Source organism: Perognathus longimembris, chromosome 11 (genome assembly GCF_023159225.1).
Source record: "Perognathus longimembris pacificus isolate PPM17 chromosome 11, ASM2315922v1, whole genome shotgun sequence".
Lineage (NCBI taxonomy): Eukaryota > Metazoa > Chordata > Mammalia > Rodentia > Heteromyidae > Perognathus > Perognathus longimembris.
The window spans coordinates 57,076,949-57,102,632 of record NC_063171.1 but is presented as its reverse complement, the minus strand read 5'-3'; the positions used below and the strand labels follow the sequence as shown (position 1 = coordinate 57,102,632).

Sequence of the window (25,684 nt, the reverse complement as noted above, 5' to 3'; positions counted from 1 at the left end):
CAAGGCCTAATACAGAAACCTCCACCCTCCAGGAGGCTCCCCGGACAAAACGTTCTCTCTGCTGCCCATCCGGGACGGGGGGAGGACAACCTGTTTTGTCCACACCAAGGATGACCAGTGAGGCCTGATCTGCCCCCAGCCCCACCCACCTTGCTTCCTTTCTAGCCTTACTAGGCATAGTGCTCTGAGCAAGTCATACCCATCTCACGCTTCTGGACTTGGCATGTCCCCCCTTCCCTACTCCCTCTCCTCCCCCTAACTCCCCTATTCCCACTGTCATATCGAGGAACCTTCTGGAAAGTGTTTCTCGACTCTCTGCCACCTAGGTGCTGCCGTGGGGACCTCCTGGCCTTCGCTCCCTGTCCTGGGCCTCTAGGGGAATGCCTAGGTCTCTCCTTCCCGCCTTGAGCACACAGTCCTGCTTCACAGGAAGTGCCAGACATCTGTCGGCATTTGGGGATGAGAAAATGACTGGGAAAGAAAGATGGCCTTGCTGGATAAAGAAGAAAGATGGCCTTGCTGGTTCATGATGGGAAAGAAGTAGCATTCAGTGCTGTTGCCAGCCGCCATGGCCTGAAGCAAGATTGATTTTTCACCAATCTCACAAAGACTGAGTTCATCCCTCGTGGACCAGCAGGGGCGCTCTGCTCCAGAAAGTTCCTTAGGGTCTCCACCACTGTGAGCAGAATCACCTTGCCACGGAGAGTAGGAGGGGAGAGTGGGGGTCTTGTAGCAGAAACTAAATGCTTAGGCAAGCACCTACTTTCCCCCCTGCCCAATTCTAGGGTGCCAGGAAGTGTAATTCCCCCCCCCCCCCCCACACCAACGATAAGCAAGTAGAGCAGGATGGAGCCCTGCTTTGAGAACCCACGGCACACATTATCATCAGGTGAATCTTTCTGAGCAGGAGGCAGTACCCTTGGTTCTGGGGCCTTCCTCGCCCTGGTAGGGGTGGGGCTGGCAGAGGAAACCACCAGGTGTTGCCATGGGAAAGTCCCTCCACCATTCGATAGAAACATGGAATTTCCTGGCTTTAACCATTTCTTATCCAACTGCCAACTCTCAGCAGAGCAGAGCCTCACAGTCTTCTCCAGACTCTGGGGGCGTTGGAGGCATGGGCTCCTGGCTCTGCAGGCCCCATGGCCGACTTCCAGCCCCAGCAGGGTCGGAAGGCCAGGCGTACACGACTAGAGGTGTGTGGGCCTCTGGGCCTTCCACGCCAGTCCGGAAAAGACTTTCCTGTGCCTCAAGCCTTTCCAGGCAGGCTGTTCCCTGTCGTCCATACAGTCACCCTCCTTCGGTGCAGGAGGAAGGAAGCTGGCTGCCAGGGGCTGTGTGCTGGGCTGGAAATCACAGAGAAGGACACAAGCTGGGCTCCGGCGCTTGCTCTTGGGCCTCTGTGGGTTCAAGGGAAGGACCAACTTCTCCTAGGAATAGCATAGATCCTGTCCCGTTCCCCCCCCCCCTCCAACCTCCACCACACGCCATTTTACTTGGTTTACTAGCCCAACTGGCTCTGTTGACTCCAGGCAGAGCTCTCAGCTTTTTAGCTCCCATGAAATGCCCAAACAATACTCAGCACTCTGCCACTGAGGCGCAGGCCTCAGCTCCTCGCCTCGGTGGCTTAAGTTCTGCCCTTATTGCCTCCACTGGGAAACTCACAGCAGTCTCCTCCGGCCCCTTCCTGCTGGGGTGGTAGCCACCACAGAGCTGCCTGTCTCTTTAAGAGCGAGAGAGTGGGAGGGAGAGAGGTGGGGAAAGAGAGAGCAATCCGGAAGTGTGAGTCCGGGGCTCAGCCAGGCTGGGTGCTCCACTGCCCGGCGGGAAGGCTGGAAGGAAACTCTCCCATCCCAGATCGGGGTGGCACACGGCCACTTGGACTAGCCCTGCCTGGGAGTCCCCCCCCCCACCTTGGGTCCTGGCCACCAGGATGCTCTGGGCACTACTTATGAATAACTCGGAGGTCTGACTGCTTTGGAGGTACACCCAGTCCCCCACAAACCTGCAGCCCCTCTGCAGCTGAGGTGGGGCTTGTGGTGGGGGAGCCAGGCTGGGGACAGCTGCGGGGGAGGGCTCAGCTGGGTGCCAGCCAGGCAGCGATAGCCACAGCAGCAATCCCAGCCCAGTGCCCCCCATCCTGAGTCTTTTCCGTTGGCTGTTGGGGGCCAAGAGGTGTTCCACCGTCTCTCGGTGGTGGATATTCTTGGAAAGGACTATTTGGAGACCATTAAGAAGCAGGAGGGTGTGGGTGGCATAGAGGAGAGCCCCCCCCCCGACCAACAATGCCCCTCCTGGGCTCTGCGTCTTGGTACTCCCCAAACACAGCTGGGGTTAGGCTTCCAGCGCCAGCCTGCCCCTCTGCCTCTGGTCTCCACCCTGGCTGGAGTTCCAGAAGAAGTTGCCAGGAAAGGCTCTGGGAACCACTATGGGCTGGGGGGGGGGGGGGAGGAGACTGGAACCCGCCCCCCTGGTTTCCCCCAGCCCCCAGCCCTGTGGGGGAAATGAGAAACTGTCTGGGGCTGGTGGCCTTTGATGGGGGGCTGACACACAGACAGCACCCAGGGAGCCTCTTATTCACCCTCCCCTTGTCCTTCCGGTGTCGCTCAGCTCCTGGACTTGCCCAAGACAGAGTACATAGCATTCGCTCACCAGGAAGAGTCTCTGGCTGATTTGGGGCCATCGGAGCTTGGGGTGAGTGAGACGCAGTGAGGAGGCTGTGTGCGGGTCTGCTGGCTCCTGTGCTTTGCCAGCCGCGCTTCGTTCACCCATCTGCTCACTGAGGGTCCCAGCCCTCTGGACAAGGTAATGGGGCAGGAGGAGAGGGACCAGAGGACCCAGGGGGGAGCTGGTTTACTACAGCCCAGCTCTTAGGCACGGTGCCCATCTGCACCACACATGCCTGTGTGGCTGGACTCCACCTGCACCAGGCAGCCTAGGGAGGGAGAGCTGCAAAGACAGCGCGTAATCTGCTGTTCCCCCAGACCTGAAGTTGGGACCCTGGTTTCAGCATGTTCTGCACAAAGCCTAACACCTTAGGACCAATGGCTGACGGACTCCTCCACCTTGGAAAAATCTGGCCAGCTCCTTCATTCTGAGCTGCTTCATGGTCTTCTACAGCCTCTCGCTGGTTCCCTTAATTCTCCATGGTACAAACGAGGACAATGTCTGAAACTAGGCCACAGATCTCATCCAGTGGCTTCTGGCTCGAGAACTGACACTCGGGGATTTACATTTTAAGAAAGAGATTACAGAGAGAAAGTTCAAAGCTAAGCAAGATAGGAACCAGACCGTGGTAATCCTAGTTACTCAGGTGGCTGAGATCATGGTTCAAAGTCAGTCAGGGCAGAAAACTTGATGAGATTCCATTTCCAAAATAACCAGCAAAAAGCTTAGGCTGGCAGTATGGTTCAAGTGGTAGAGCACCAGCCTATACCCAAGGCCCTGAGTTCAAATTCAGTACTGCAGAAAGAAAGAAAGAAAGAAAGAAAGAAAGAAAGAAAGAAAGAAAGAAAGAAAGAAAGGAAGGAAGGAAGGAAGGAAGGAAGGAAGGAAGGAAGGAAGGAAGGAAGGAAGAAAGAAAGGAAGGAAGGAAGGAAGGAAGGAAGGAAGGAAGGAAGGAAGGAAGGAAGGAAGGAAGGAAGGGAAGAGGGAGGGAAAGGGAAGGAAGGAGGGAGGGAGGGAGGAGGGGAGGGACGGAGGGAGGGAGGGAGGGAGGGAGGGAGGAAGGAAGGAAGGACGGAAGGAAGGAAGGAAGGAAGGAAGGAAGGAAGGAAGGAAGAAAGGAAGGAAGAAAGGAAGGAAGGAGAAAAGAACAAAAAAATTAAACAAGAGAATTCTAGGTCTGGCAACTGTCACTTTGAGAACCTATGATGGGCTAGTGACATGGCCTGCCTAGCAAGTACAAAGCCTAGAATGGAGAGAGAGAGAGAGAGAGACTCTGAAATGTCAGATTAGGACGAAAGCCTGTTCAATCCAGCCCTCTTTCAAGGCATGTGAGGACGACGGCCCTTCTCCCACTGTAGGCATCCCCTAGAGACACTGTGAGCTGAACTTCTCAGGTTACTCTGGGAATATTGCTTTAGAGGAACAGGATGGGAGCAAAGACGAGGAACAGAGTTGCTGAAGGGTTTCAGATCCGCCCAGGCCTCCTGAGCCCTAGGGGTCCATGGGCTCTTTGTCTGTCTCTCTGTTTGTCACACACACACACAGACACACACTTGCTCTCCTCTCTGACAGTGCTGTTTGTGAGGAGCAGCTTCTAGCTCATGGGCAACAGGAAGTGCTGGGGAGGGCAGCAGCGGGCGGTGGGGTGGGGGCTCTGGGCCTGTGTCGTGGCGCAATCCTGGAGATTTGTGGTGGAGTGACAACTCTGCCTGCCCTGCTGTCTGACTCAAAGCCCTTCCCCCTGCCCTGTTTCCATTTCCTGGGACAATCCTAGACCTGGAGGCCAGAACCAGAGACCTGGTGGCTGGGAGAGGGGATGGAGAAAGGAGGTTTGTCTCTCGGGAAAAGTCTGTGTCCAGAGGGTCTGCAGAGGCCTTGGGGAGCGAGGGCAGGCGCTAGGCCCTGTGGGTGGGGCTGGGGCTGGGGCCGGGGGCTGAAGGCATCGTGGGAGCTCTCTTGTCCCTTTGGAGAAAGTTCTGTCACATCTCTGTGCTTCTCACTGTAATCTCAGGCACTGGGGACCGGCTACCTGTGTCCATTACAGGTGAGGGAAGAAATCCTGGGCTCCAGCATGTATTAGAATTTTTTTTCCCCCAGGTGGAAGGTGACCAGCCAGCCTGAGGCAAGAGATGCAGAGTACAGCCAATTACCTGTGGCACACAGATGACCTGCTGGGGCAGGGGGCCACCGCCAGCGTGTACAAGGCCCGCAGCAAGGTAAGAAGCAGCCCCGGCAGGGCCTGACCCACTCACGAACCACCCCCCACCCCAGCCTCCATCAAGGTGGGGTGTGTGGGGCTGGCCCCGGCCTTGGGGCCTTGGAGCTCTGTTCTGCTTCCCCTGCGGAGGGAGGAGGGGCTGCGGGGAATGACACCTCTGTCAGACACAAGCTGGGACAGGAGCACGTGAGGACAACCTGGGGGGTGGGGAGGGTGACCGTAAGTGGCATCTAGGAATGGCGGCGTGGGAAGTCAGGCCTGTCTGGGTTTGTCCTGTCCTGGCTGCAGAGTTGCAGCAGAACACGCAGGATGAGGCTCCATCCTCCTGCCTCCCGGGTGGAGGCAATGCAGAGCACAGGTGACTCCTGGGGTAGTCCAAACTACTCCGGAGGCTGAGATCTGAGGATCTCAGTTCAAAGCCAGCCCAGGCAGGAAGGTCTGAGACTCTCATCTCCAATGAACCTCCAAAAGGCTGTGGCTCAAGTGATAGAGCAACAGCCTTGAGCAAAAAAGCCAAGGGAGAGCACAAGACCCGAAGTTCAAGCCCCAGGACACACACACACACACACACACACACACACACACACACACACACACACGCACACACCCCACAGAGTTGGAGGCAGACAGGCTGGCCAGGTTCCAGCTCCAGTTCGCTCTTTTGCTCACTCTCCCCTCTGCCACGTTCCTGTGAACTTCGGGGGGCAGCAATAGCCACAGGCCACAGTAAGAAGGGGACCAGGTGTGTCCCTTGTCCAGGTAGGCTTGGGGAAAGGTGCTAAGGGTGCAACCCGTTCAACCAGGCCTCCCTGCCCTCTCTGCCTTCCGGGGTTCACATGAGAGGCTGAAGGAGTTCCAGGAGAGGTGGCTGCTCCCCCCTCCCTGCAGAGGTGGCCATTGGGCTCCCCCCCCCACTTTCTCCTCGTGGCAGAAATCCGGGGAGCTGGTAGCCGTGAAGGTCTTCAACTCTGCCAGCTACCTGCGGCCCCACGAGGTGCAGGTGAGGGAGTTTGAGGTGCTGCGGAAGCTGAACCACCCCAACATCGTCAAGCTCTTCGCGGTGGAGGAGACGGTGCGCGCTGGCCTCTGCCCTGCCATTCCCCAGCAGGACGCTGAGCTCCAGTGGGAAGTGTGTGCAAAAGGAACGCAGTACAGGGGCACCTGGAGCTCACGCCTGGCATCCTAGCTGCTCAGGAGGCTGAGCGCTGAGGATCGAGGTTCAAATCTGTGACACTCGTATTTCCTATTAACCATGAAAAATCTAGGAAGGGGGGGGGCGTGTCTCGAGTAGGAGAGGGCCAACCTTGAGCAAGAAGGCCAAGAGGCAGTGCCCAGGCCCTGTGTCCAAGTCCTGGAACCATCACAAACAAAAGGAATGAAGTAATCAGTGCCCAGTCAGAGAGGGCATCCTGGTGAAGGCGGCTCTGGGCTCTGTACAGGGGATCGACGTGAAGTCAGGGAGGGAGGCCAGAGGAGAAACTGGGGCCTCGGCCCTGGGGCTTTGGCACTAGGTGGAGCCATCTGTTGTGGATTGGGGAGGGGAAGATCCCCCCCCCCCCGCACCGTCAATCCTCCCTTGGTCCCACCCACCCACAGGGGGGCGGCCGGCAGAAGGTGCTGGTGATGGAGTACTGCTCCAGTGGGAGCCTGCTCAGCGTGCTGGAGAGCCCTGAGAACGCCTTCGGGCTGCCGGAGGACGAGTTCCTGGTGGTACTGCGCTGCGTGGGTGAGCCCCTGTCCTGTCCCCCGCCCCCACCCCCATCAGACTAGCGAAGCCCCAAGGGGTGGGTGCGTTCTGAAGCAAGCAGGCACCCCACACCCAAACACAAGGCTGAGGGAGACCCAGTGCCCGGCAGGACCCAGGCTTCGGCTCCCACGCAAGTCAGGGCTAGGGGGCAAGACCGTGTCTCAGGGGAAGAAAGATGTTCCGATAGGAAATTTGGGCAGGTATGTCTCACCATCTATAAATGAATAACAGAAGTGGGGTGGTGCACCCTGTTCTGTTTGGTTTGGTTTGGAACCCATCATGAGGGCCTTGAACTCAGGGCCTGGGCACTGTTCCTGAGCTTTTTTTTTTTTTTTTTTTTTTTTTTTTGCTCAAAGCCATTGCTCTACCACTCGAGCCACTGCTGTACTTCTGGCATTTTTTGGTGGTTTATCGGAGATAAAAAACCTCACAGCTGGGGCTGGGGATATAGCCTAGTGGCAAGAGTGCCTGCCTCGGATACACGAGGCCCTAGGTTCGATTCCCCAGCACCACATATACAGAAAACGGCCAGAAGCGGCGCTGTGGCTCAGGTGGCAGAGTGCTAGCCTTGAGCGGGAAGAAGCCAGGGACAGTGCTCAGGCCCTGAGTCCAAGGCCCAGGACTGGCCAAAAAAAAAAAAAAAACCTCACAGCTTTTCCCGCCTAGGCTGGCTTTGAACTGCAGTCCTCAGATCTCAGCCACAGGTGCCCAGCCATCCTGGGTCTTTCAGAGAACATGGTTGAAGCTCAACCCTGGCAGCTCCTCGGACCTTCCCTCCTTTCTCTGTGCCCACCTGTGTTGTGCTTTTCCTGGGGCTCCAGTGGCCTGGGGGCATCAACTCCCTACATCGGGACCCCAGAGCAGCCTTTTGGTCAGGATAAGCCTCACAGTCTAGACAGGCCTTGTCCAGAGCCAGCTTGCAGCCAGCCTGTGTGTGTGTGTGTGTGTGTCTGTCTGCAGTAGCGGGCATGAACCACCTGCGGGAGAACGGTGTGGTGCACCGGGACATCAAGCCGGGGAACATCATGCGTCTGGTGGGTGACGCGGGCCAGAGCATCTACAAGCTGACGGACTTCGGGGCCGCCCGGGAGCTGGACGATGATGAGAAGTTCGTCTCTGTGTACGGGACGGAGGAGTACCTGGTGAGCAGCACGTCGGGGACCCGTGGTCCCAAGCTGAGGGGCTTTGCCTTGTGAGACCCCCCCACCATGAGGAAGAGGCCAGCCTGTCCCTCGGCGTCCAACATACTTCAGCCTTGTATCCCAACCAGGAGAGCCGGCTGTTCTTTAAGACGGGGTGGCAAAGGATGCTGCTGCCTGTTGGGGGAGCTCTCTACCTGATCCCCAAGGATGAGGGGTGTAGCTGTCACCGCCCTCCCCAGAGCACTAGAAGGGGGGTGCTCTAGGAGTGTGAACTGTTCCCATTCGCGCGCGCGTGTGTGTGTGTGTGTGTGTGTGTGCACGCAGACACGCGTGCATGCCAGTACCGGGGCTTGAACTTGGGGCCTTATGCGCTCACTTTGCTTTTTAGCTCAAGGCTGGCTTTCTCACCACTTGAGCCACAGCTCCACTTCTGGTTTTCTGGAGGTTGATTGGAGATCAGAGTCTCTCAGACTTTTCTTGCCTGGGCTGGCTTTGAACCGCGACCCTCAGATCTCAGCCTCCTGAGTAGCTAGGATGACAGGTGTGAGCCACCAGGCCTGACACCGGTGCCCCTTAGTTCCTTACGTGAGGAAGCGGGTGGGCTGGGAATGGCTGCTCCCGCCCCTGACATGGGCTCCGCCCATGCCTCCTGCCCGGGCGGCTGGCTGCTCTCCCCCACAGCACCCTGACGTGTACGAGCGAGCTGTGCTCCGCAAGCCCCAGCAAAAGGCCTTCGGGGTGACGGTGGATCTCTGGAGCATTGGGGTGACGCTGTACCACGCGGCCGCCGGCAGCCTGCCCTTCGTCCCCTTTGGCGGGCCACGGCGAAACAAGGAGATCATGTATGGAGGGGCCATGGGAACCGGAATGGTTGGGGACAGGTCAGGGACACCATCTTGCCCGCCTCACCCTGTGGGCCCCCACACAGCCTCCTCTCAGAGCCCAGAGCATAAGAGCTACGAGGGAGATTCAGTCACGCTCCAGATCCAGGGGCCTTGAAGTGCAGGGATTTACGCCAGGAAAAGGGGCGCCAGGTCCCGTGACCTGGTCCTGCAGCAGGGCTAGGAAGCAGCAGCTAGAAAGGGGGCCCCAGACCTGCAGCCCAGAGGTGCCCTCAGCTGAGGGGAGGAAAGCAGGAGTTGCTTTCCACCAGCCAGCTTGGCTGTCTGGAACCAGACAGGACAGGGGCAGGGGAGGGTGGGGGATGGAGGGAGTCCAAGGGAAGGACTCCTTGCATGTGGATTGGTTGGGGTTCGCAGCCTGGAGAGCTAGTGCAGAAAAAGAGCGCAGTGGCCTGGTGCTTAACACACTCTCACAAACGTCCTGACCGTTTCCTAGGTTCTGTTAAATGATTAACTTTCTTCTCCCTCCCTCCCTCCCTCCCTCCCTCCCTCCCTCCCTCCCTCCCTCCCTCCCTCCTTCCTTCCCTTCCTTCCTTCTGGGTAGCATTTGAACTCACAGCTTTGTACTACTCTACCATTTAACCCCTGCCTCCAGACCTTTTTGCTTTAGGTTATTTTTCAGATAGGATCTTGTGGATTTTTGCTGCTGGTGGTTTTTTGCTAGACTAGCCTCAGACTACAGTCCTGCTACCTGTGTCTCCCGTGTGTTGTTTTTTTTTGGGGGGGGGGGTAGCACAGCCTTTATCTACTTGTGCCTCCCATGTAGTTGGGACTGTGGATCTGAAACACTATGCCTGGCTTATTTGTTGAGGCGTGATCTTTACACACATACGCACACACACACACACACACACACATACACACATCTTAGAACAACAATCCTCTAGGCTTACTGAGCCTAGCCACTGATCAACTTTTTGTCTCTTCATCCTCTTACTACCTTAAATCCTGGGTAGGGGGGGGTGTCTCAGGATTTCTTTTTGGTTTGGTTTTGTCTTGTTGGTTGTGGGGCTTGAACTCAGTGCCCAGGTGGTGCTCCTGAGCCTCTTTGTGCTCGAGGCTAGCGCTCTACTACTTAAGCCATAATGCCACTTCCAGTTTTGTGGTGATCAATTGGAGATAAAAGTCTCATGGACTTTCCTGCCCAGGCTCACTTCGAACCGCGATCCTCAGCTCTCAGCCTCCAGAATAGCTAGGAATACCGGTGTGAGGCAAGGCCTCGGGATTTCTTTAATCGGTGGATTCTCGGGGAGGCTGATTCATCACTTTCAGCCTAAAGGCTAAGCGATGTGGAACCTGTATTAGGCTTAGGAACAAGGGAAGGAGATTGGTGTGGAGAGGGCTGGGCTTTGAAAGTAGGGAACAACTAGAAATGTAAAGAAGAGGAGAGGACACTGCCCTGCCGGACATGGCACCCACGTGGAAGCAGCCGGGCTGGGGGCAGGGCGCAGGAGGATTGGAGACAGTAGACGGTAGGATAGACAGTGGGGCCCTCTCTGCCTGTGCACAGAGCTGGGCTTGGAGCTGCTGAGCAGGGTCCGTGGGTGAGTGAGAGCCAGGGCCCTCCGATTCCAGCCCATCTCATGGCTGGGAGGCTTGCTGGGGGGGAGGGGAGGGGCTTGCCAGGGCTCTGACCCCCTCCCCCACCTCCAGGTACCGGATCACCACGGAGAAGCCAGCAGGAGCCATCGCAGGGACTCAGAAGCGGGAAAACGGGCCCCTGGAGTGGAGCTACAGTCTCCCCATCACCTGCCGGCTGTCCATGTAAGCGGGAGAGGCCGATCCCCACCCAGCCTGGGGCTACACGGGGCTGAGGCTTCAGGCCTCCCGAGGGGCTGGGCCTGGGAGCAGCACCTCCGCGTCGTGGCCTGGGGTTTTCCATTTGGACACGGAAACAAGCTTTCCTCGTGATTCCTCCTCAAGCCCCCTGCCCTGTGCCCTGCTGAGGGGGACCGTGCGGGCCCCAGGCCTGACCCGTGCCCGTATCCCGGGCGTGCAGGGGCCTGCAGAGCCAGCTGGTACCCATCCTGGCCAACATCCTGGAGGTGGAACAGGCCAAGTGCTGGGGCTTTGACCAGTTCTTCGCGGAAACCAGTGACATCCTGCAGCGAACGGTGGTGCACGTCTTTTCCCTGTGCCAGGCGGTCTTGCACCATGTCTACATCCACGCCCACAACACGTGCGTGGGGAACTGGGCCTGGGGGGGGAGATGGGGAACGGGCCCCCGCCCCAGCAGCTGTGGAATGAAGAAGAGGCAGCGCGCGAGGGGGGAGGGGTTAGGCCCAGCAGTTTCTGAGTCCAGGCGTGTAAGTTGGAAAAGCACTAGGTCCATAGAGTTCAAGTTCAACACGTTTCTGCCCTTGTACTGCAGAGATGCTGGGCCCTTTGCAATGCAGTATCCTTATAGAAGTGTGTAGGTTAGGGAGACATGTTCTAGCTCTGTTGCTCACAGGATCCTTTACTAATGAGGCACTTGGTTGATTGGTTTGAGAAAGGGTCTCGGTTTTTTTTTTAGTCCCGTAACAAGCAATCCTCCTGCCTCAGCCTCGTAAGTGCTGGGATTATGGGTGTGCACTGCTGCACCTGGATAACTCCTGAAATAGTCTATGGGATTAGGGAGACTTTACTGGGGGCAATGCAGGGACAGGCACTAAGAAGGAGGCTGGGTACAGGGCCACCTGGGCCCTAGTTCCTGTGTCTCTATCCACAACTGGGTAGAGGGCATAAACTGCTTTTTGTCTCTCAGTCTCTGATGAGACAGTGACAACTGACCCTCCCTTTCCACAGACAAGATCTTAGCTGGGTTTGGTCCCCCGAGACCTTAGATGGTCTGCTGACCCTCGCACCCCTTTCGGTGTCCTAGGATAGCCATCTTTCTGGAGGCTGTATACAAGCAGACAAACGTGCCCCCTCAGCATCAGGAGTATCTCTTCGAGGGTCACCTCTGTGTCCTTGAGCCGAACCTCTCCGCACAGCACATCGCCCACACAACTGCCAGCAGCCCCCTGACCTTGTTCTGCACAGCCAGTGAGACCCCCAAAGGGCTGGCCTTCAGGGACCGTGAGTAAAGGTGGGGGGCGTCCCCAGGCTGGATCTTTTATCCTGTGACATTCTCCTGAGAGCTTAGGGGTCTCGAATCCAGAGCAGTGACTGATTCTCCTTGTGCTTCTTGGTCTACCCGACAGAAGAGGCAGGGCTGGGATTTGATTCTGTTCAGGTTTCTTTGATGTCATGTGACTTGAGCTCGTGGCTGGTTCTGGGCTCTCCAGGATTCTCGAAGCTGTGAGAGAGATCCAATTGGATGAGAGGTGCTTGACTTGAACATGTTTCACAGTCTCGGTGGCTAGTCGGGACACCTTGGGTAGCTGGTATTAAAAGAAGCCGGAGCCCAAGCTGCTGGAGATAAAGGCAGGTAGTTAGGGGCCCAGAGATTTGTCCTTTCTCCAGCTTCTAGAAAGAAAAAAAACATTGTTCTTTCCCAGTTGAGTGACACTCACTTCATCCTCTGAGGTGAGGAAGAGGAATTAACCTTGAAAGTCATGGGCAAGTGGATGGATGGGGTTTAAGTCATCCTTCTGGACGTTGAAGTGGGGCTTTGAGCTTGAGGGTGTAGTTCCTCAAGGTGGCCACAAGGTGGCTGCCATGTGCCTTAACTTAAAAACAAATCATTTGCATTGCAGGTGGGGCTTGGGTGGGGCTACCTGAGGTGGGAGCTGAACTGTGAGTGGGGAGGGTAAACTGGAAGCCAGGGAAAATGAGATCAGAGTCGATCCAGACCGTAGAGGCCGCCCCTCAGACAGGTCTTTGTCTGCAGCTGCTTTGAACATCCCCAAGTTCGTCCCCAAAGTGGATCTGCAGGCAGATTACAACACAGCTAAGGTGAGGGCCAGCTCCCAGGTGGAGTGTGTGTGTGCATGCGTGTGTGTGTGTGTGTGTCACAGTAGGTGTGGGGCCTGACCCTGCTCACTTGTCTGTTTCAGGGGGTGCTGGGTGCTGGGTACCAGGCCCTGTGGCTGGCGAAGGTCCTGCAGGATGGACAGGAGTTAATGCTTCGGGGGCTGCACTGGGTTGTGTGAGTACCTAGAGGCCAAGCAGGGGTGGTTGGGCAGGCTGCCAGCCCGCTTCCAGAGCACCCAGGGGCCAAGCCTGCCTGTACCGTGCGTGCCCTGGGTGCCCTGGACCGGGTGGCTCTGACTCAGGCTCCTTCACTCAGGGAGGTGCTGCAGACCACGTCCAGGCGGACGCTGGAGGTCACCAGGACGGCCCTCCTCTTCCTCGGCAGCAGCCTGGGCACTGAGAGGTCAGTGCTCCGCCCAAGCCGGCTGCGGTCCCTCAAGCTTCGTCCCTGCTTATTCCTCACCCCTGCCGGGCACCTGGCCCTCCCTCCCCCGGAGCGCCCACCTTCCCTGCCTTGCTAGACTAGTTGGGGTGCTCTCACCCTGGCTCTCATCCCCCAAATGACTGCCCAGCCCAGCCCCTCCCCTGGGTGACCAGGGAACCCACGGGGGTGAGTCTGTGAGACTCTTCTCTTCAGTTAGCCACAAGAAGCCAGAAGTGGCTCAAGTGGCACAGCGCTGGCCTTGAGCACAAAAGCCCAGGGACTCCCTAGGAGGTGAGGTTATAAGGAGGAGGAAGAGCAGAGCCCCCCCCCCTCCCCAGCCCTATGACAGGGGTAGCATCCCCATCATGTTAGAGATGCCCTCTGTCAAGGGCACCTTCTGGAACATGGCGGGGTGGGGGTGGCTAGCAGGAAGCTGGGAAAGGCACACGAGAGGTGGGGAGCCAGCCACGGAGGCTTTAGCGGTTGGATGGCGGCGGGCGATGGCGGGTGTGGGAAGGTCTTCGCCGGGACAGTAGAAGAGGCTCTCGCTGGTGGGGCTGGGGCGTGGCGGCTTGGTTTGCTGCAGCCATGGTCACAACAACGAATGTACAGGAGTGACGTCAGAGAAGGACCCCGGTGGGTTGAACATGGAGGGGAGGAAGCAGGGGGTCGTGGAGAGTCTGGTTAGAAGGAGGTTAGAGCCTCATCAAGAGGCCGTGTGAGAGCCACGGAAGGTTCTTGATCTGGAGAGAGAGAAGGTTTGGGGGGTTGTCCACCCCTCTCCCTAGCCTGACAGGCATGTGGTGAGGCCTGGCGTTGGCTGGCGCCCAGGCTTCCTCCAAGGCCCACTGTGTCCGTCGAGCTTTGCTCGGACCCGTGCCGGCCTCCTGTCCTGGAGGACGATGGAGAGCGGGGAGACCAGCGCAGGGCGCCCGGAACTGCGCTCCTAACCGGCCCTCGCCCCCCCCCCCCCCGCCAGGGCCTCGGCAGCCCCCTTGGCTTTTTCTCTCACTTGGCCTTTTTAAAAATGTGACGTGCAAAGGGATTGCAGGGAAGGAGTCCGCGTGCCGTCCTCCTCCATTCCCCCGCCCCTGTGCAGGATTCTTTCTAGGGGGCCGTTGTTATGTTAAGGGTATGTGAAGATGGCTGGAAGTTAGAAGAGTCAGACGAGCAGCACTAGAACCGTCATGGCGCTGGTGTAGGGGAAGCTTGCTGAGGTTGATTCCTGTGCTCCAAACACCAAACTCTGCAGAGCCCCAGGAGGCCATGAGTCCTCCCCTAGATGCCACGGCTAGCATGGGGGCCCCCATCTCCCTCCTCTGCCTCCCTGGCCCCCCAGAGTAGCCTCTTTCCTCTCTCTCAGCAGCACAGCGGGCATGCCTGAGGTGCAGGAACTGCAGGAGGCTGTGGAGCTGAGGGCCAGGCTGCGGACTGTGAGTGAGCTCCAGGGAGGGGGAAGTGGGGGGTGGGGTGGGGGTGGGGTGGGACTAATCAGGGGCCCGTGGGGGAGGGGCAGGACCCGACCCAGGATCTGCCTTTTGCCCCCACAGTTGGCTGAGGTCCTCTCCAGGTGTTGCCAGAATCTCTCTGAGACCCAGATGAGCCTGAACAGCCTGAGGCGGGAGCTGGCCCAGAGCAGGGAGCAGGTACATGGAGAGAGAAGGTCTGTGGGGTTCTCCTCCCTCGTGGGGTGAGGGGTCGGGAGGTGTGCCGACAGGAAGATCCAGAAGCCTTTTCAGCAGTCCTCCCAGTCCTCCCTCCTCGAAAGAGGATCGGGTGGGGGGGGGGGTGCGTAAGAAAGAGCTAGACCCTCCCCTGAGACCAGCCAGAAGGAAGAAAGGATCCAGGACCCCCCCCCCCCCACCTACACACAACCCCCGGAAAGCTTGAGGAGCCAGGTAGAAATCGCACTTAGCAGGTGCCGCGCGTGGTTCTGCAGTCAACAGCTCTGGTGCCTGTGCCTGCCCCGTGGACAGCAAGGCGCGAATCCCCATCGCGCCGCTGCAGTCACGCACGCACGTTCATTTTCCCCAGCCACCCACAGCTCCCATCAGCCACACGGGCGGGGCCCGGGGCCCCCTCTGGGCCCACCTCCACGCCTGGGTTTTGACCGGCAGCGGGCAGGACCCTGAACTCCCCCTTCACCCACCCACCCAAGCTCCCAGCCCCCTGGGAGATGCGAGGCTCCAAGGCCCACCTGGCCCCAGGGGAGGAGAGCCGTGGGTCCCCACACCGGGCCTTGAGCCTTCTGGGTAAAGCCTGTGGATGTGCCCCCCGCCCCCCCCCAATCCTCCACCTGCGTGTTCTCTGAAGGATAGACTCCGTCTGGGGAGCCTGAGGAAAAGCTGTGTTCTGCCCAGGTCCGGCTCCAACAACGGCTGATAGGAGGAGGCCCGCAGGCGCTCTGGGAGGAAGAGGCAATAAAGACCCCAGACTCCATCTAGAAGGCCCTTGAGTGATCACTCCCCCAGGCCTCTGCTTCTGCTCAGGACTGGGGACCCGTGATTCATCCCTGCTTGATCCAGCATTGCGGATTCTTTATTTGGGTTGCTTCTGTGTGCCAGGCATTGGGAGACAGGCCCCTCTCCTCTGGCAGGGGACCGCTCTATCCCCGCTGCCTCCGGCAGGTTCTCTTAGGTGCTGGGGTCTTCTAATAAGCAAGGGCTGTTTCCTACCCTGCTTGATTTCTCTATCTCACTTAGCTCATGCTGTGTGTGTGTGTGTGTGTGTGTGTGTGTGTGTGTGTGTGTGTGTGTGTAAGAAAGAGAGAGAAAATGCTGCTGGTGGCTCCTGCCTGTCATCCTAGCTATTCAGGAGGCTGAGAGCTGAGGATCATGGTTCAAAGCCAGCCTAGGAAGAAAAGTCTGTGAGACTCTTACCTCCAATGAACCTGCAGAATGCCAGATGGATGTGTGGCTCAAGTCATAGAGTGCCAGTCATGAACGAATAAAGCTAAGCAAAAAGCCCAAGGCCCTGAGTTCAAACCCCCAGTACTAGCAATAACAACAACAATAAAAAAGAGAGACAATGAACTTGAGAATCAATGGGCTGGATCTCCCCACGGTATCTCAGAAAAATTAGAGACAAGACAGTCATTCCCCAGTCCCAGGTCAGCTCCTCAAAGCGGTGGCAGTGAGGTTCTTCCCGCAGGGAGCGGCTCTTCTCCCCCCTTCCCTTCTCCCTTCACACCCTGCCATTCACTTCTTCCTTCTGCCTACAGCATCCAGCAGATTCAGTGTTGTCTGGACAGGATGTCCCTTGTCTACAAACAGTTCAAGAAATCCAGGATGCGGCCAGGTGAGCCATGGAGAGAGTCAAGGGCTCCGAATGCTCTCCCCTCCCCTTCCTCCTGCCTCCCCTCCGGTTACTTTTTTTGCTCCTCCATCTAACGTTGCTTGTTGGAGCCCCGCAGTCGATGGGGCTAGTCTAAGGCCCGTGTCCCTGTGTGCCACCTGCAGGTCAGCCGAGGCCTTTCTATGGTGTCCATTGCCAAATAACAAGCTTAGATGGCCTGGTGGGGAACGCAGTGAGCTGGAGCCTCGGTGTTGTAGAGGTGGTTTTGGAAAGGGACCCCCTGGCTTTGCTGGGCATTGCATAGGAGTGTTTTCTTATTCACTGTACCTGGGGAGCACTGAGACCACCAGGTTTTCCAGAAAATGGTTAATCAGAGGAACCAATCATCTGAGTTATCATGAAAGGCCATTTGCCCACATTATTGATGCCCAGGAAGAACTTCCTGGCAGGGGGAAGCCCATGCAGAGGCTCAGAGATAGGAACTTGCTTGCCTGGTTGGCTTCCACCATGGGGCAGGACCGGGGTGGACCCCAGAACGGGTTGTGATGTGGCCTCAGGAAGCCTGAGGGGCCTTAGTCAAATGGGGGAGCTAATGTGCCAGGAGCTGCCCCTCGCGGCCCCTCCCCATGCTGAAGCTCTGCCTGTGTACCTGGTGTCTTTCTGCCCCTGGGACTATGTGTAAAGCAGTGGCTACAGTGCCAGGCACATAGATGATTTTGTTTTTCTCATAGCCAAGTCAAAAAGTAGGAGGAAACAGGTGAGTTGATTTGGATAGATTTTCTTTGTCTCAGGATATCTCAGATGTCATTGCAGCACATAATCGATATAAACAAAAGCACTAAGGGGCTATGTTATGCTCGTTTGTGTGTGTGTTGAGTCCTCGAAACCTCAGGTGTATTCTGACATTGATGGCCGTTCTCTGATTGGGAGCTGAATGTCTTAACAAAGTGAGATGTGATCTTAGCAAAGCATAGTGCATAGTGATACGTTATACTGCTTCAGTTCTCCATGTAACGTGAAATGAATTAATTCAAGCAAAAACTTAGGTCCTTGGGGACATGGGCCACATGGCGGACGCGCCAGCTCCTTGGGAACCTCAGTCTGACCTCTGAATCTGGTCTGGAGAGGTGAAAGCACCACAAGAGATGGGAAAGGAACAGCCTCCCCCTCTGAGGAAACCGCGGGGGCCTGGGGCTGCTGCCAGGCTGGCCTTCTCCGCAGGGGCTGCCTTTGCTGTGATTTCAGGAGACCCTCAGAGGCCGCCAGCCCCGTATCCCATCATCCAACACTGCTGGTGCTAGGCACTGCGCTAAGGACTCAGCTCTTAAGTTATTTCATCCTCCCAAGATAGATGAGGAAATGGAGATAGAAAGGTTAAGTAGCTTGAGCAATCCCAATGCAAATGCTTTGTGTATGTGGGGGTGGGGGTGTGCACACATGTGTATGTATGTATGTGTGTGCGTGTATGCGTGTGTGTGTGTGTGTGTGTGTGTGTTGGTACTGGGCCTTGTGCTCTCACTTGGCTTTTTGCTCCAGGCTGATGCTCTACCACTTGAACAACACCTCTATGTCCTGCTTTTTTTTTTTTTTCTGGTTAATTGAAGGTAAGAGACTTAGAGACTTTTCTGCCCTGGCCGGTTTTGAACCTCAGATCTTAGCCTCCGGAGCAGCTAGGATTACAAGCAAGAGCTACCAGTGCCCTGCTCCAAGAGCTTTTAACGCCCCCTCCCCCCCCTTTTTTTTTTGCCAGTCCTGGGCTTGAATTCAGGGCCTGGGCACCGTCCCTGAGCTTCTGCTCAAGGCTAGGGCTCTACCACATGAGCTACAGCACCGCCTCTGCCTTTTTCTGTTTATTTGGTACTGAGGAATTGAACCTAGGGCTCCATGAATGCTAGTCAAGCACTCTACCACTAAGCCACAATCCCAGCCTTAACTGCCCCATCTCTTACAGCCTAAGGAAAGTTCATTTCTGCTGATCTTCTGAAATCCTTTATTAAAATTAACCGCTAAGCCCCTGGAGTGTTGAAAGAAGCCATTTGGGAGTATGCTTGATACTCTTCAGGGCACCGTCTCATGACCCACATAGGAATACTGTGTACATGTGTACTGGATGGATAAGCAAACAAGCTCCGGGAAGCCTCATCTCTTGCCTACAGTGCCTGATGACAGGAGGCAGGGTGGGGACTTGAGCTTCACAAGGACAGGACTTCACTCAGCTGGCTGAGTGAATGGAAAGACAGAAGCAAACTTTTCTCAGGGCTGCCGCCATCCAGGAGGCCCATTCCCTCCGTGCCCAGCAGGGGGCAGCATCTCCTCAGCCTATGACTATTTAGGGCCCTCCAAGAAGCAGCCACGCAGCAAGGCTTCCGCCCCCCTGAAAGGTCCTCTGGCAAAGGTGGTCTTTCTGGCAGGAGTGGCTGGGCAGAGAGGGAGAGCTAGAGGGTGGCCTGGTTTCCCTGGTTCATTTTCGCAGTCTGTCTTGGTGTGGCTGCTTAGCCACGGAGCTACAGGCCTGGTCACTGGGGAGGGCCCCTCTCCTCTGCCATTTCTCACCCCACTCCCTGACTGCAGGTTCACCTGCTTCTGGAGGCCCTGGGCCCCTAAATCACGATGGGTTATTTGGCTGTAATAATCATGGTGTAAGAACTTGTGAGAAGCGACTTGGGCATTCTACTTCTACCTAGAGAGGTAGACGTGTTCTATCTCTCTTGGCCCAGGCTGGGCCATCGTCATCTGGGTAACCACGTCCCCACCCCTGGTGGCCCTCTGTTTTGTTGATGTCATCATTCCCATCTGTTTCCTGCAGGCCTGGGCTACAATGAGGAGCAGATCCACAAGCTGGATAAGTGAGTGGCGGAGGGCAGGAGGGTGGGTGTCACGGCAGGGCCCAGCCAGCCTCTGGCTACATGGGCAATGGTGGAGGGCTCCGAGCTGAGGGCGTAGCTGGGCAGCCGAGGTTAACCATATCCAGGGCAGGTTATCTGGGGCCAGGGAGGGACCCGGCACAGCTGAGTCAGCCGGAGGCTTCTCCATCGCAATCTTGATGTAACTGGACTGTTCTGGCACAGGCTTGGTTGTTTGTAAGATTTTTCCTTAATTGCCCTCACTGCTTTCCTCCTTCGCGCTCCCCGCTCTCATCTCTGCCTTTGTCCTCCCCATGGCTCTGTTTCTCCACGTCCTCATCTCCCAGGATGCCTTTCCTGACGCCCTGCCCTCCACCCACCCATGCCCGTGCGCGCACACCTTTCCCCTCTCCCTGCTGACCAGCTTGAGAGGGGCTGTGTTCCCTGGGGACCACCATCTTTCTCCTTCGTGCCTCACTGGCCTCTTGTCCCCATGAATTGTGTGGGGGACCAGCGTTTCCTCCTCCTCTCAGAGACACGCCCCTGCTGCAAGGCCCCACACTCGCATTTGCGGCAGGCAACGGTGGGGGGTGCCGGTGGTAGTTCTGGCTGCTCCTCCATAGGCCTTGGTCTCTCTGTCCTTGCAGGGTGAATTTCAGTCATTTGGCCAAGAGGCTTCTGCAGGTGTTCCAGGAGGACTGTGTGCAGAAGTATCAGGCGTCCCTGGCCTCACACGGCAAGTGGATGAGGTAACTCCTGAGCTCATACTCCCCCCCCCCCCCCCCCCGCCGTCTCCCACCCCAGGGCATGGCCTCAGAGGCCCTCGGGCTCTGCAGATTATGGCAGAGAAGAGTTCGTCCAGGAAGAAAGACATGAGCAAACGCATGATTTCATGCACCTGGGTGGACAGAGCCATTGCTGGGTGATCAGAGCCATTGCTGGGTGGTACCCACAAATTTGCTTCTATGGTCTCACCCAGGAGAGGTCAGCACCTCATTTTATAGGCCAGGAAATGGAGGCTCTGAGAAATTGTCTCTTCTCACACTCTGTAGCACAGACGCAAGACTAGCACATAGCTAAGTCTGCCTGTAAAAGCTGGGTCCCTCCCGCCGTTCTGGTGGCTGGAGTGGACTCGCATCTCCTTGAGGGGCACAAGGTCCCCATAGCACAAGGACGGGCAGCCGATGAGCTTCCAAGTGGGCCGGGAAGCAGAGGCAAGGAGTGTCCGCTGACAATTCAAGCTCACACACTTCCCTACCAGAATTTGGGGGTTCCCTTCTCAGGTAGGTGTCTCCCTGTTGTGGGAACACAGGCTACTGAGAAGAAAGGACACTTTGTCATGCGCTATGTGGGGACCAAGACACCCCCCACTGCCATTAGATTGCCGGTGCCGAGTCCTACCCCAGTTTGGATGTAAAGGCTCCCAGAGGTCTTAGATATCAGTGTTTCACACCCTCCTTCTCTCCGGGTGATCCCAATGTACAGTCAGGATTGAGAACCGTTGGTTTAATGGCTCCGGGCCTCCGTTTTCACACTGTATAGGAGGGGAAAGTAGGGAAAACAATCCACCAAATGCAGCCACCATCCCAAGTATCCATCTGCAGAAGGACAGGGGGCTAATGAGAGACCCAGCCGTGCCCTGAAAGGCAGAGGTGGTGTGGGGAACACAGACCCGGGACCCGCGGCTGCCCGCGTGGTGACCCACTGCCAGCGAACGGGCCTCAGGAGGCACAAGCTGAGCCCGGCGCTCGCCGTCTTTCTTCGCCTGTCTCCAGGGAGGTGCATAAGACCAGGAACTACCTGCGTCGGCTAGGCTGTTCTGTGGCCGCCTGTAATACAGAAGCCCAGGGAGCCCAGGAGAACCTGAGCAAGGTACCGGAGCATCGTGGGCACCCAGGCCCGGAGGGTGGAGGGGACTCGGGACACTCGCTGCCTTGACCAAGCGCAAGTACTCTGATGTGGGTTGGAGATCTCCACCCATGAATGCGTCCTCAGATGCCCATTAAAGAACACTGGATGGCATTCCCGGCAACCTGCAATGGAAGGTCACCACAAGGGCAGAGGCTCTGAGATGCTAGGACATCTTCCTCGACGTCCTGTGCACCCCAGCATCCCCAAGGCCACTTGTGAAGGTCAATGTGAACTCTACTCTGTGAAGGCAACTCTGGCCTTGAACTTGAGGGGCTGCTGCTCCCCAGAGACAGCCACGTGCTTCCTTCCTACCCCCAGGAAGTGGCACATGCCGCTCCCTGAGCTTGGAGACCAGCCAGGGGTTGCTGTACCCCTTCTCTGTAATTCCTGGATATCATGTATCTCATGCCATGAGAGGCTTATTAGGCTAGACACAATAGTGAACTTGGCAGGCTGGATCAAAAGTGCAGACAGTTGAAAGAAAGCAGTTTACCAGCTTGCAGACGGACAGTCAGTGCTGGACACTCGTAAGATACAGCCTGGGGGCAGGGATTTTGTTTGTTTGTTGATTTTGTACCATGCTAAGGCTTGGACTCAGGGCTTGCACACTGTCCCTTAGCTTTTATGCTCAAGGGTGGCACTCTACCACTTGAGCCATAGCCCCACTTCTGACTTTTTGGTGATTAGTTGGACGTATGGGTCTCACAGACTTTCCTGCCCGGGCAGGCTTTGAGCCATGAGCCTCCAATCTCAGCCTCCTGAGTAGCTCGGATTGTGAGCTGCCCTGCGCAGCACTTGGGGGGCAGTTCTGTTCCCCTCTTCTTACCTTCCCCCAGCATGTCTCTGACCCAGTGGCAGATCAGCTGGCCTGCCCCTTCTGACTACCGCGTGGCTTCCCTCCAGATACTTGCCCAGCTGTCTTATCAGCTCCATCAGGACACAGCAAAGGGAGCTCAGGCCTCACCACCCGCCAACCTCGCTCCGAAGGACCTGATTCTCCAGTAAGTGCTGGAGGTGGGGGTGTAAAGGTGGGAGGGAGGAGAGGTGTCCTTTTGCGTTATGCCAGGCCCCCCATTCTTGCCAGTGGGGCTCTAGAGGAGGGATCTGGGTCATGTGACTTCAGCCTCAGCCCCCTCTTGCCTCTCCTGGGACAGCATGCAGGAGCTCCGTGAGGAGATGAAGTTGCTGGCCTTTGACCTCCAGGACAACAACCGCATCATTGAGCGGTAAGGCACGGCTGCTGGGGGCTCTGCAGGACCCAGGACACCCCTCAGTTTTCCAGTTTGAGGACTTGCCCCTCCTGAGATGTGGGTCCCTTGCAGTCTAATGAGGACCCCAGTGCCATAGGGAGATAAGAACTTGGAGCCAAGGGGCTGGCGCCGTGGTCCAGCTCTGGGGAGGAAGGGTGGCCAGGAGTGGAGCTAGTAGTGATTGGTCCCCAGCGCATGGGTAGGGGGGTCATTGACCGGCATCTCTTCCGGCCCCATTCCCCCAGGAGGAAATGCCCTAAGCCCCCACAGAGGGACATTGCAAGTTTCTTGGAGAGATTCCCAAATCAGTCCTCCGAGGCAGGAAGTTCCAATTTTAGTGCCAACATAAATTTTCCTTGCTGTGAGATGTCATCTATGTACAAAAGAGCTATTTTCGAGAGTTCTAGCTTCCTTATTCAGAGCTGTAGCTGGTGAATCCAACAGGTCAATCTCAACTACCATCACCCCATCACCCTAGCTGTCACTCACTGGAGTCACCGGGGGGGGGGGGGCTCCTCGAAGTGGGGGTGCCTGGACATTGCTCCAGAGGCTCTGGGGGCAGCCTGGACTGGAGGGACCCAGGTCTTGCAATCCCAGGTGACTTCTAACAGGCCCACAGAAATGCGGGCCAGAGACTTGCGGTGCCACACGTGCCGTGGACTTAGAGGGTTTCGAGCCTCGTTGGCGCTGGGCCCTGAGGTGTGTTCTGTGGGCTTTTCTAGCAGGTGTGTGAAACTGGCCTGTGCCTTTTGTTACAGGTTAAGTAGAGACACGCCAGCGCCCGATGCCTGAGCTCTGTGGGGTACACACAAGGCACCCGGGAGCATTGGTGTCGTCCGTTCACTGCACTGAATGAAGGACCCAACTCAGGGTGATTGGACGCCATCTCATCAGCCTGCCTCCCTGCTGGGCACCATCCGGGAAATGCTACCAGCATTACTCACCACTTCCTGTCCTCCTGGGAAGCAACGCGGCTGGACCAGGGTCTCTGGACATCTCTGGTGGACCCCACAGGAGATGGCACAGCAGCCACGGCCTTGGCTGGCCTTTGTGTCTTATCGGGGCCTGGAGGGCTGAATCACCCGAGTGGTGGGGAGGGGCTCCCACAGGCCTGCTGGCCCACTCCCCTGCACTTCCCAGAGACGAGCAGAAGCCTCCGGGGGTGGGGGGGGGGCTTCCCTGGGGTGCTAGGCCATGCAAGCTCATCCCAGTCCTCCTCTCTCTTCAAAGCTTCGTATTGACTGCAGCCCCCGCGCCTCTCGTGCTTGCGGAGGGGCACTACACGCGGGGCGGCAAAGCTGTACTTCTGCTCCTCGTCTGGACGCATGTGAAGTTGGGAAATGAGGTGGTTGAGGCCACATCCCAGTGCCTTAGGAACCCTTCCTTTGCTCTCTCTCTGAGGCACCACCTGCTCCTGAGATGTACAGTCAGCATTAATGGACAGCGAGGCCAACAGGCCCAGGCCTGCAGGACCAGGGCCCTGAAGAGAGAACAGGCCTGCACGCTCAAGAAATGGAATAAACATGGCAACTTTTCGGTTTCCTGTGCTATGCTTGCTGGGCTGTGCCTGAGACAGAGCCTGGGAAATGCCCTCTACTGGGCATGCTCGACAACCCAGCAGGGCTGGGCGGGCAACTCTGAGGAGAAGCCTTGGGAAATAGACTAGAACAGTCATTTCCCAATCCCTGCCTTTTGGTCAATGGGCCTTCGTTTTAGAGGAGAGTCTAAGGATGAAAGCCTCATGCTAGGAGGACTTACCTTGCCATTCCTTCTATCTTCTTGCCCCACCTCTCTTCTTTGGGGGGAGCTGTGTCAGGAATGGGACCTGGGAGAGAAAGTTTTGGCTCTTTATAACCCCAAACCTACTGGCTAAGCCCCCCCCCCCGATTCCCCCCTCTGCACCACTGCTCAAGAGCTGGACAATGTCCTCCCTACTTGACAATTCTGGGTCATTGGAAGTATTTCATCTGGAAGCCAGAATAGTGGCCGGGTAAGGCATACCAGGTTGTGGCCATCGCTTGCACATCTACTCTCCCCTTATGCAGAGCTGGAATAGTCTGTAGTGAAGAGAGGGGCGGGAGGAATGCAGGACGGGAGCCAGGGAGAACTTGGAAGCATGAAGGCAACATGCACTCATGGAGATCTTCCCATCTTGCGTGGGAGCTTCCCATTCCTGGAGGCTCCTCCCTCTAAGAACCCGACAGGGTCACAAGTAGGGAAGGCCAAGTCCCCGAGGCTGCCAGTCATGGTGCTGTTCCTGCATGGAAAGAGGCTGTCTGCGTGCTCTGAACACTTGGGGAGAGCTGCTGGAGGCTGGTTGGTTAATGAGGCCAAACAGCGTCATATTTGCAATCTGAGCCTCAAGCCCTTGGGGTATCTCTCTCCCTCCCTCCCCCCCCTCTCTCTCTATCAGTCATGGGGTTTGAACTCTGGGCCTGGGCGCTGTCCCTGAGCTCTTCAGCTCAAGGCTGGCGCTCTACCACTTGAGCCACAGTGCCATTTCTGGTTTTCTGGTGGTTAATTGGAGGATAAGAGTCTCATGGACTTTCCTGCCCAAGCTGGCTTTGAACCATGATCCTCAGATCTCAGCCTCCTGAGTAGCTAGGATTACAGGCTTCAGCCACCAGTGATTGGCCTTTGGGGTCTCTTGAGCCTATCTATAGGTTCAAGTTCTGGGTCTCAGGGCCCAGCTGCTGCCTGACATCTGGATGCTGAGGCCTCTCTGGTCAGGCCTTCAGGAGTGACGCTGAGGCCAGTGCTTCCGACTCACCAGTGGCCCGGCAGGGAAGTCCCACCATGGGTTTCCCCCGGCAGCTGTGTTTTCTTTGGACTCCGTGTGTTTGGTGGGGTGCAGTGAAAGCACCAGGGGATACTTGAGGGCCAAATTCAGATGTTTGGGAAAGCGTATGATGCAGGCTCTCATCTCGCCAGCAAAAAGCCCGGGGTGGGGGAGCCATTCCCGAAGGCTTTGGTTGGCTCCGACGTGGGTCAGTGCTGCCCGTGTGGTGTCTCTGCCCATGGAAAACTCCAAGAGCCTGTGGTTCCTCCTGAGAAGGAAGTGTGGAAGAGGACCGAGGGATGCCTGTCACCAGGAGTCCCTGTCGGATGTCCCAAGTGTCTGAAGGTCCCTTAAACTTCCCTCTCTGTCCCCTGCATCCTTAAAGTGAAAAGAGACCTTCCAGCCCATCCGTCGGACCAGGTGACCCCAGGGTGGGATCCCAGTCAGCGAAGAGGCATGGGGACACCTCGCCTCGGGGATGGCACAAGCGTGGGCATGTTCCTCCGCAGTCAGCTCCAGGGCAGCTGGAGTAGGAAGTCAGTGTGGCAAGAGGGAGGGGCCGGCTAGGAAGTTTCCAGCCATGCTCAGGCTTTGCCTCTGGGAACTGAGTCAA

At 57.1% G+C, this 25,684-nt stretch overlaps 1 protein-coding gene across 3 annotated transcripts; it reads left to right on the top strand.

The window, feature by feature from the left end:
* Positions 1–1,770: 1,770 nt before the first annotated feature.
* Positions 1,771–23,814, top strand: Ikbke (inhibitor of nuclear factor kappa B kinase subunit epsilon). 3 transcript variants are annotated; one of them, XM_048357340.1, is made up of 22 exons: positions 1,771–1,980; positions 2,608–2,691; positions 4,762–4,880; positions 5,814–5,954; positions 6,479–6,608; positions 7,590–7,771; positions 8,453–8,613; positions 10,327–10,437; positions 10,673–10,852; positions 11,537–11,733; positions 12,488–12,552; positions 12,654–12,745; positions 12,887–12,973; positions 14,361–14,427; positions 14,545–14,657; positions 16,215–16,291; positions 19,095–19,134; positions 19,779–19,880; positions 20,907–21,003; positions 21,946–22,043; positions 22,197–22,268; positions 23,051–23,814. In XM_048357340.1, exons 3-22 carry the CDS (start codon positions 4,794–4,796, stop codon positions 23,082–23,084), a joined length of 2,133 nt encoding a protein of 710 aa, XP_048213297.1. In that variant the 5' UTR covers positions 1,771–1,980; positions 2,608–2,691; positions 4,762–4,793; the 3' UTR covers positions 23,085–23,814. The 3 variants fall into 3 exon arrangements, with proteins under 3 accessions (XP_048213297.1, XP_048213295.1, XP_048213296.1); XM_048357338.1 differs by having other exon boundaries at positions 14,358–14,427; XM_048357339.1 differs by lacking the exons at positions 1,771–1,980; positions 2,608–2,691 and adding an exon at positions 2,720–2,802 and having other exon boundaries at positions 14,358–14,427.
* The last annotated feature ends 1,870 nt before the right edge of the window (positions 23,815–25,684 follow it).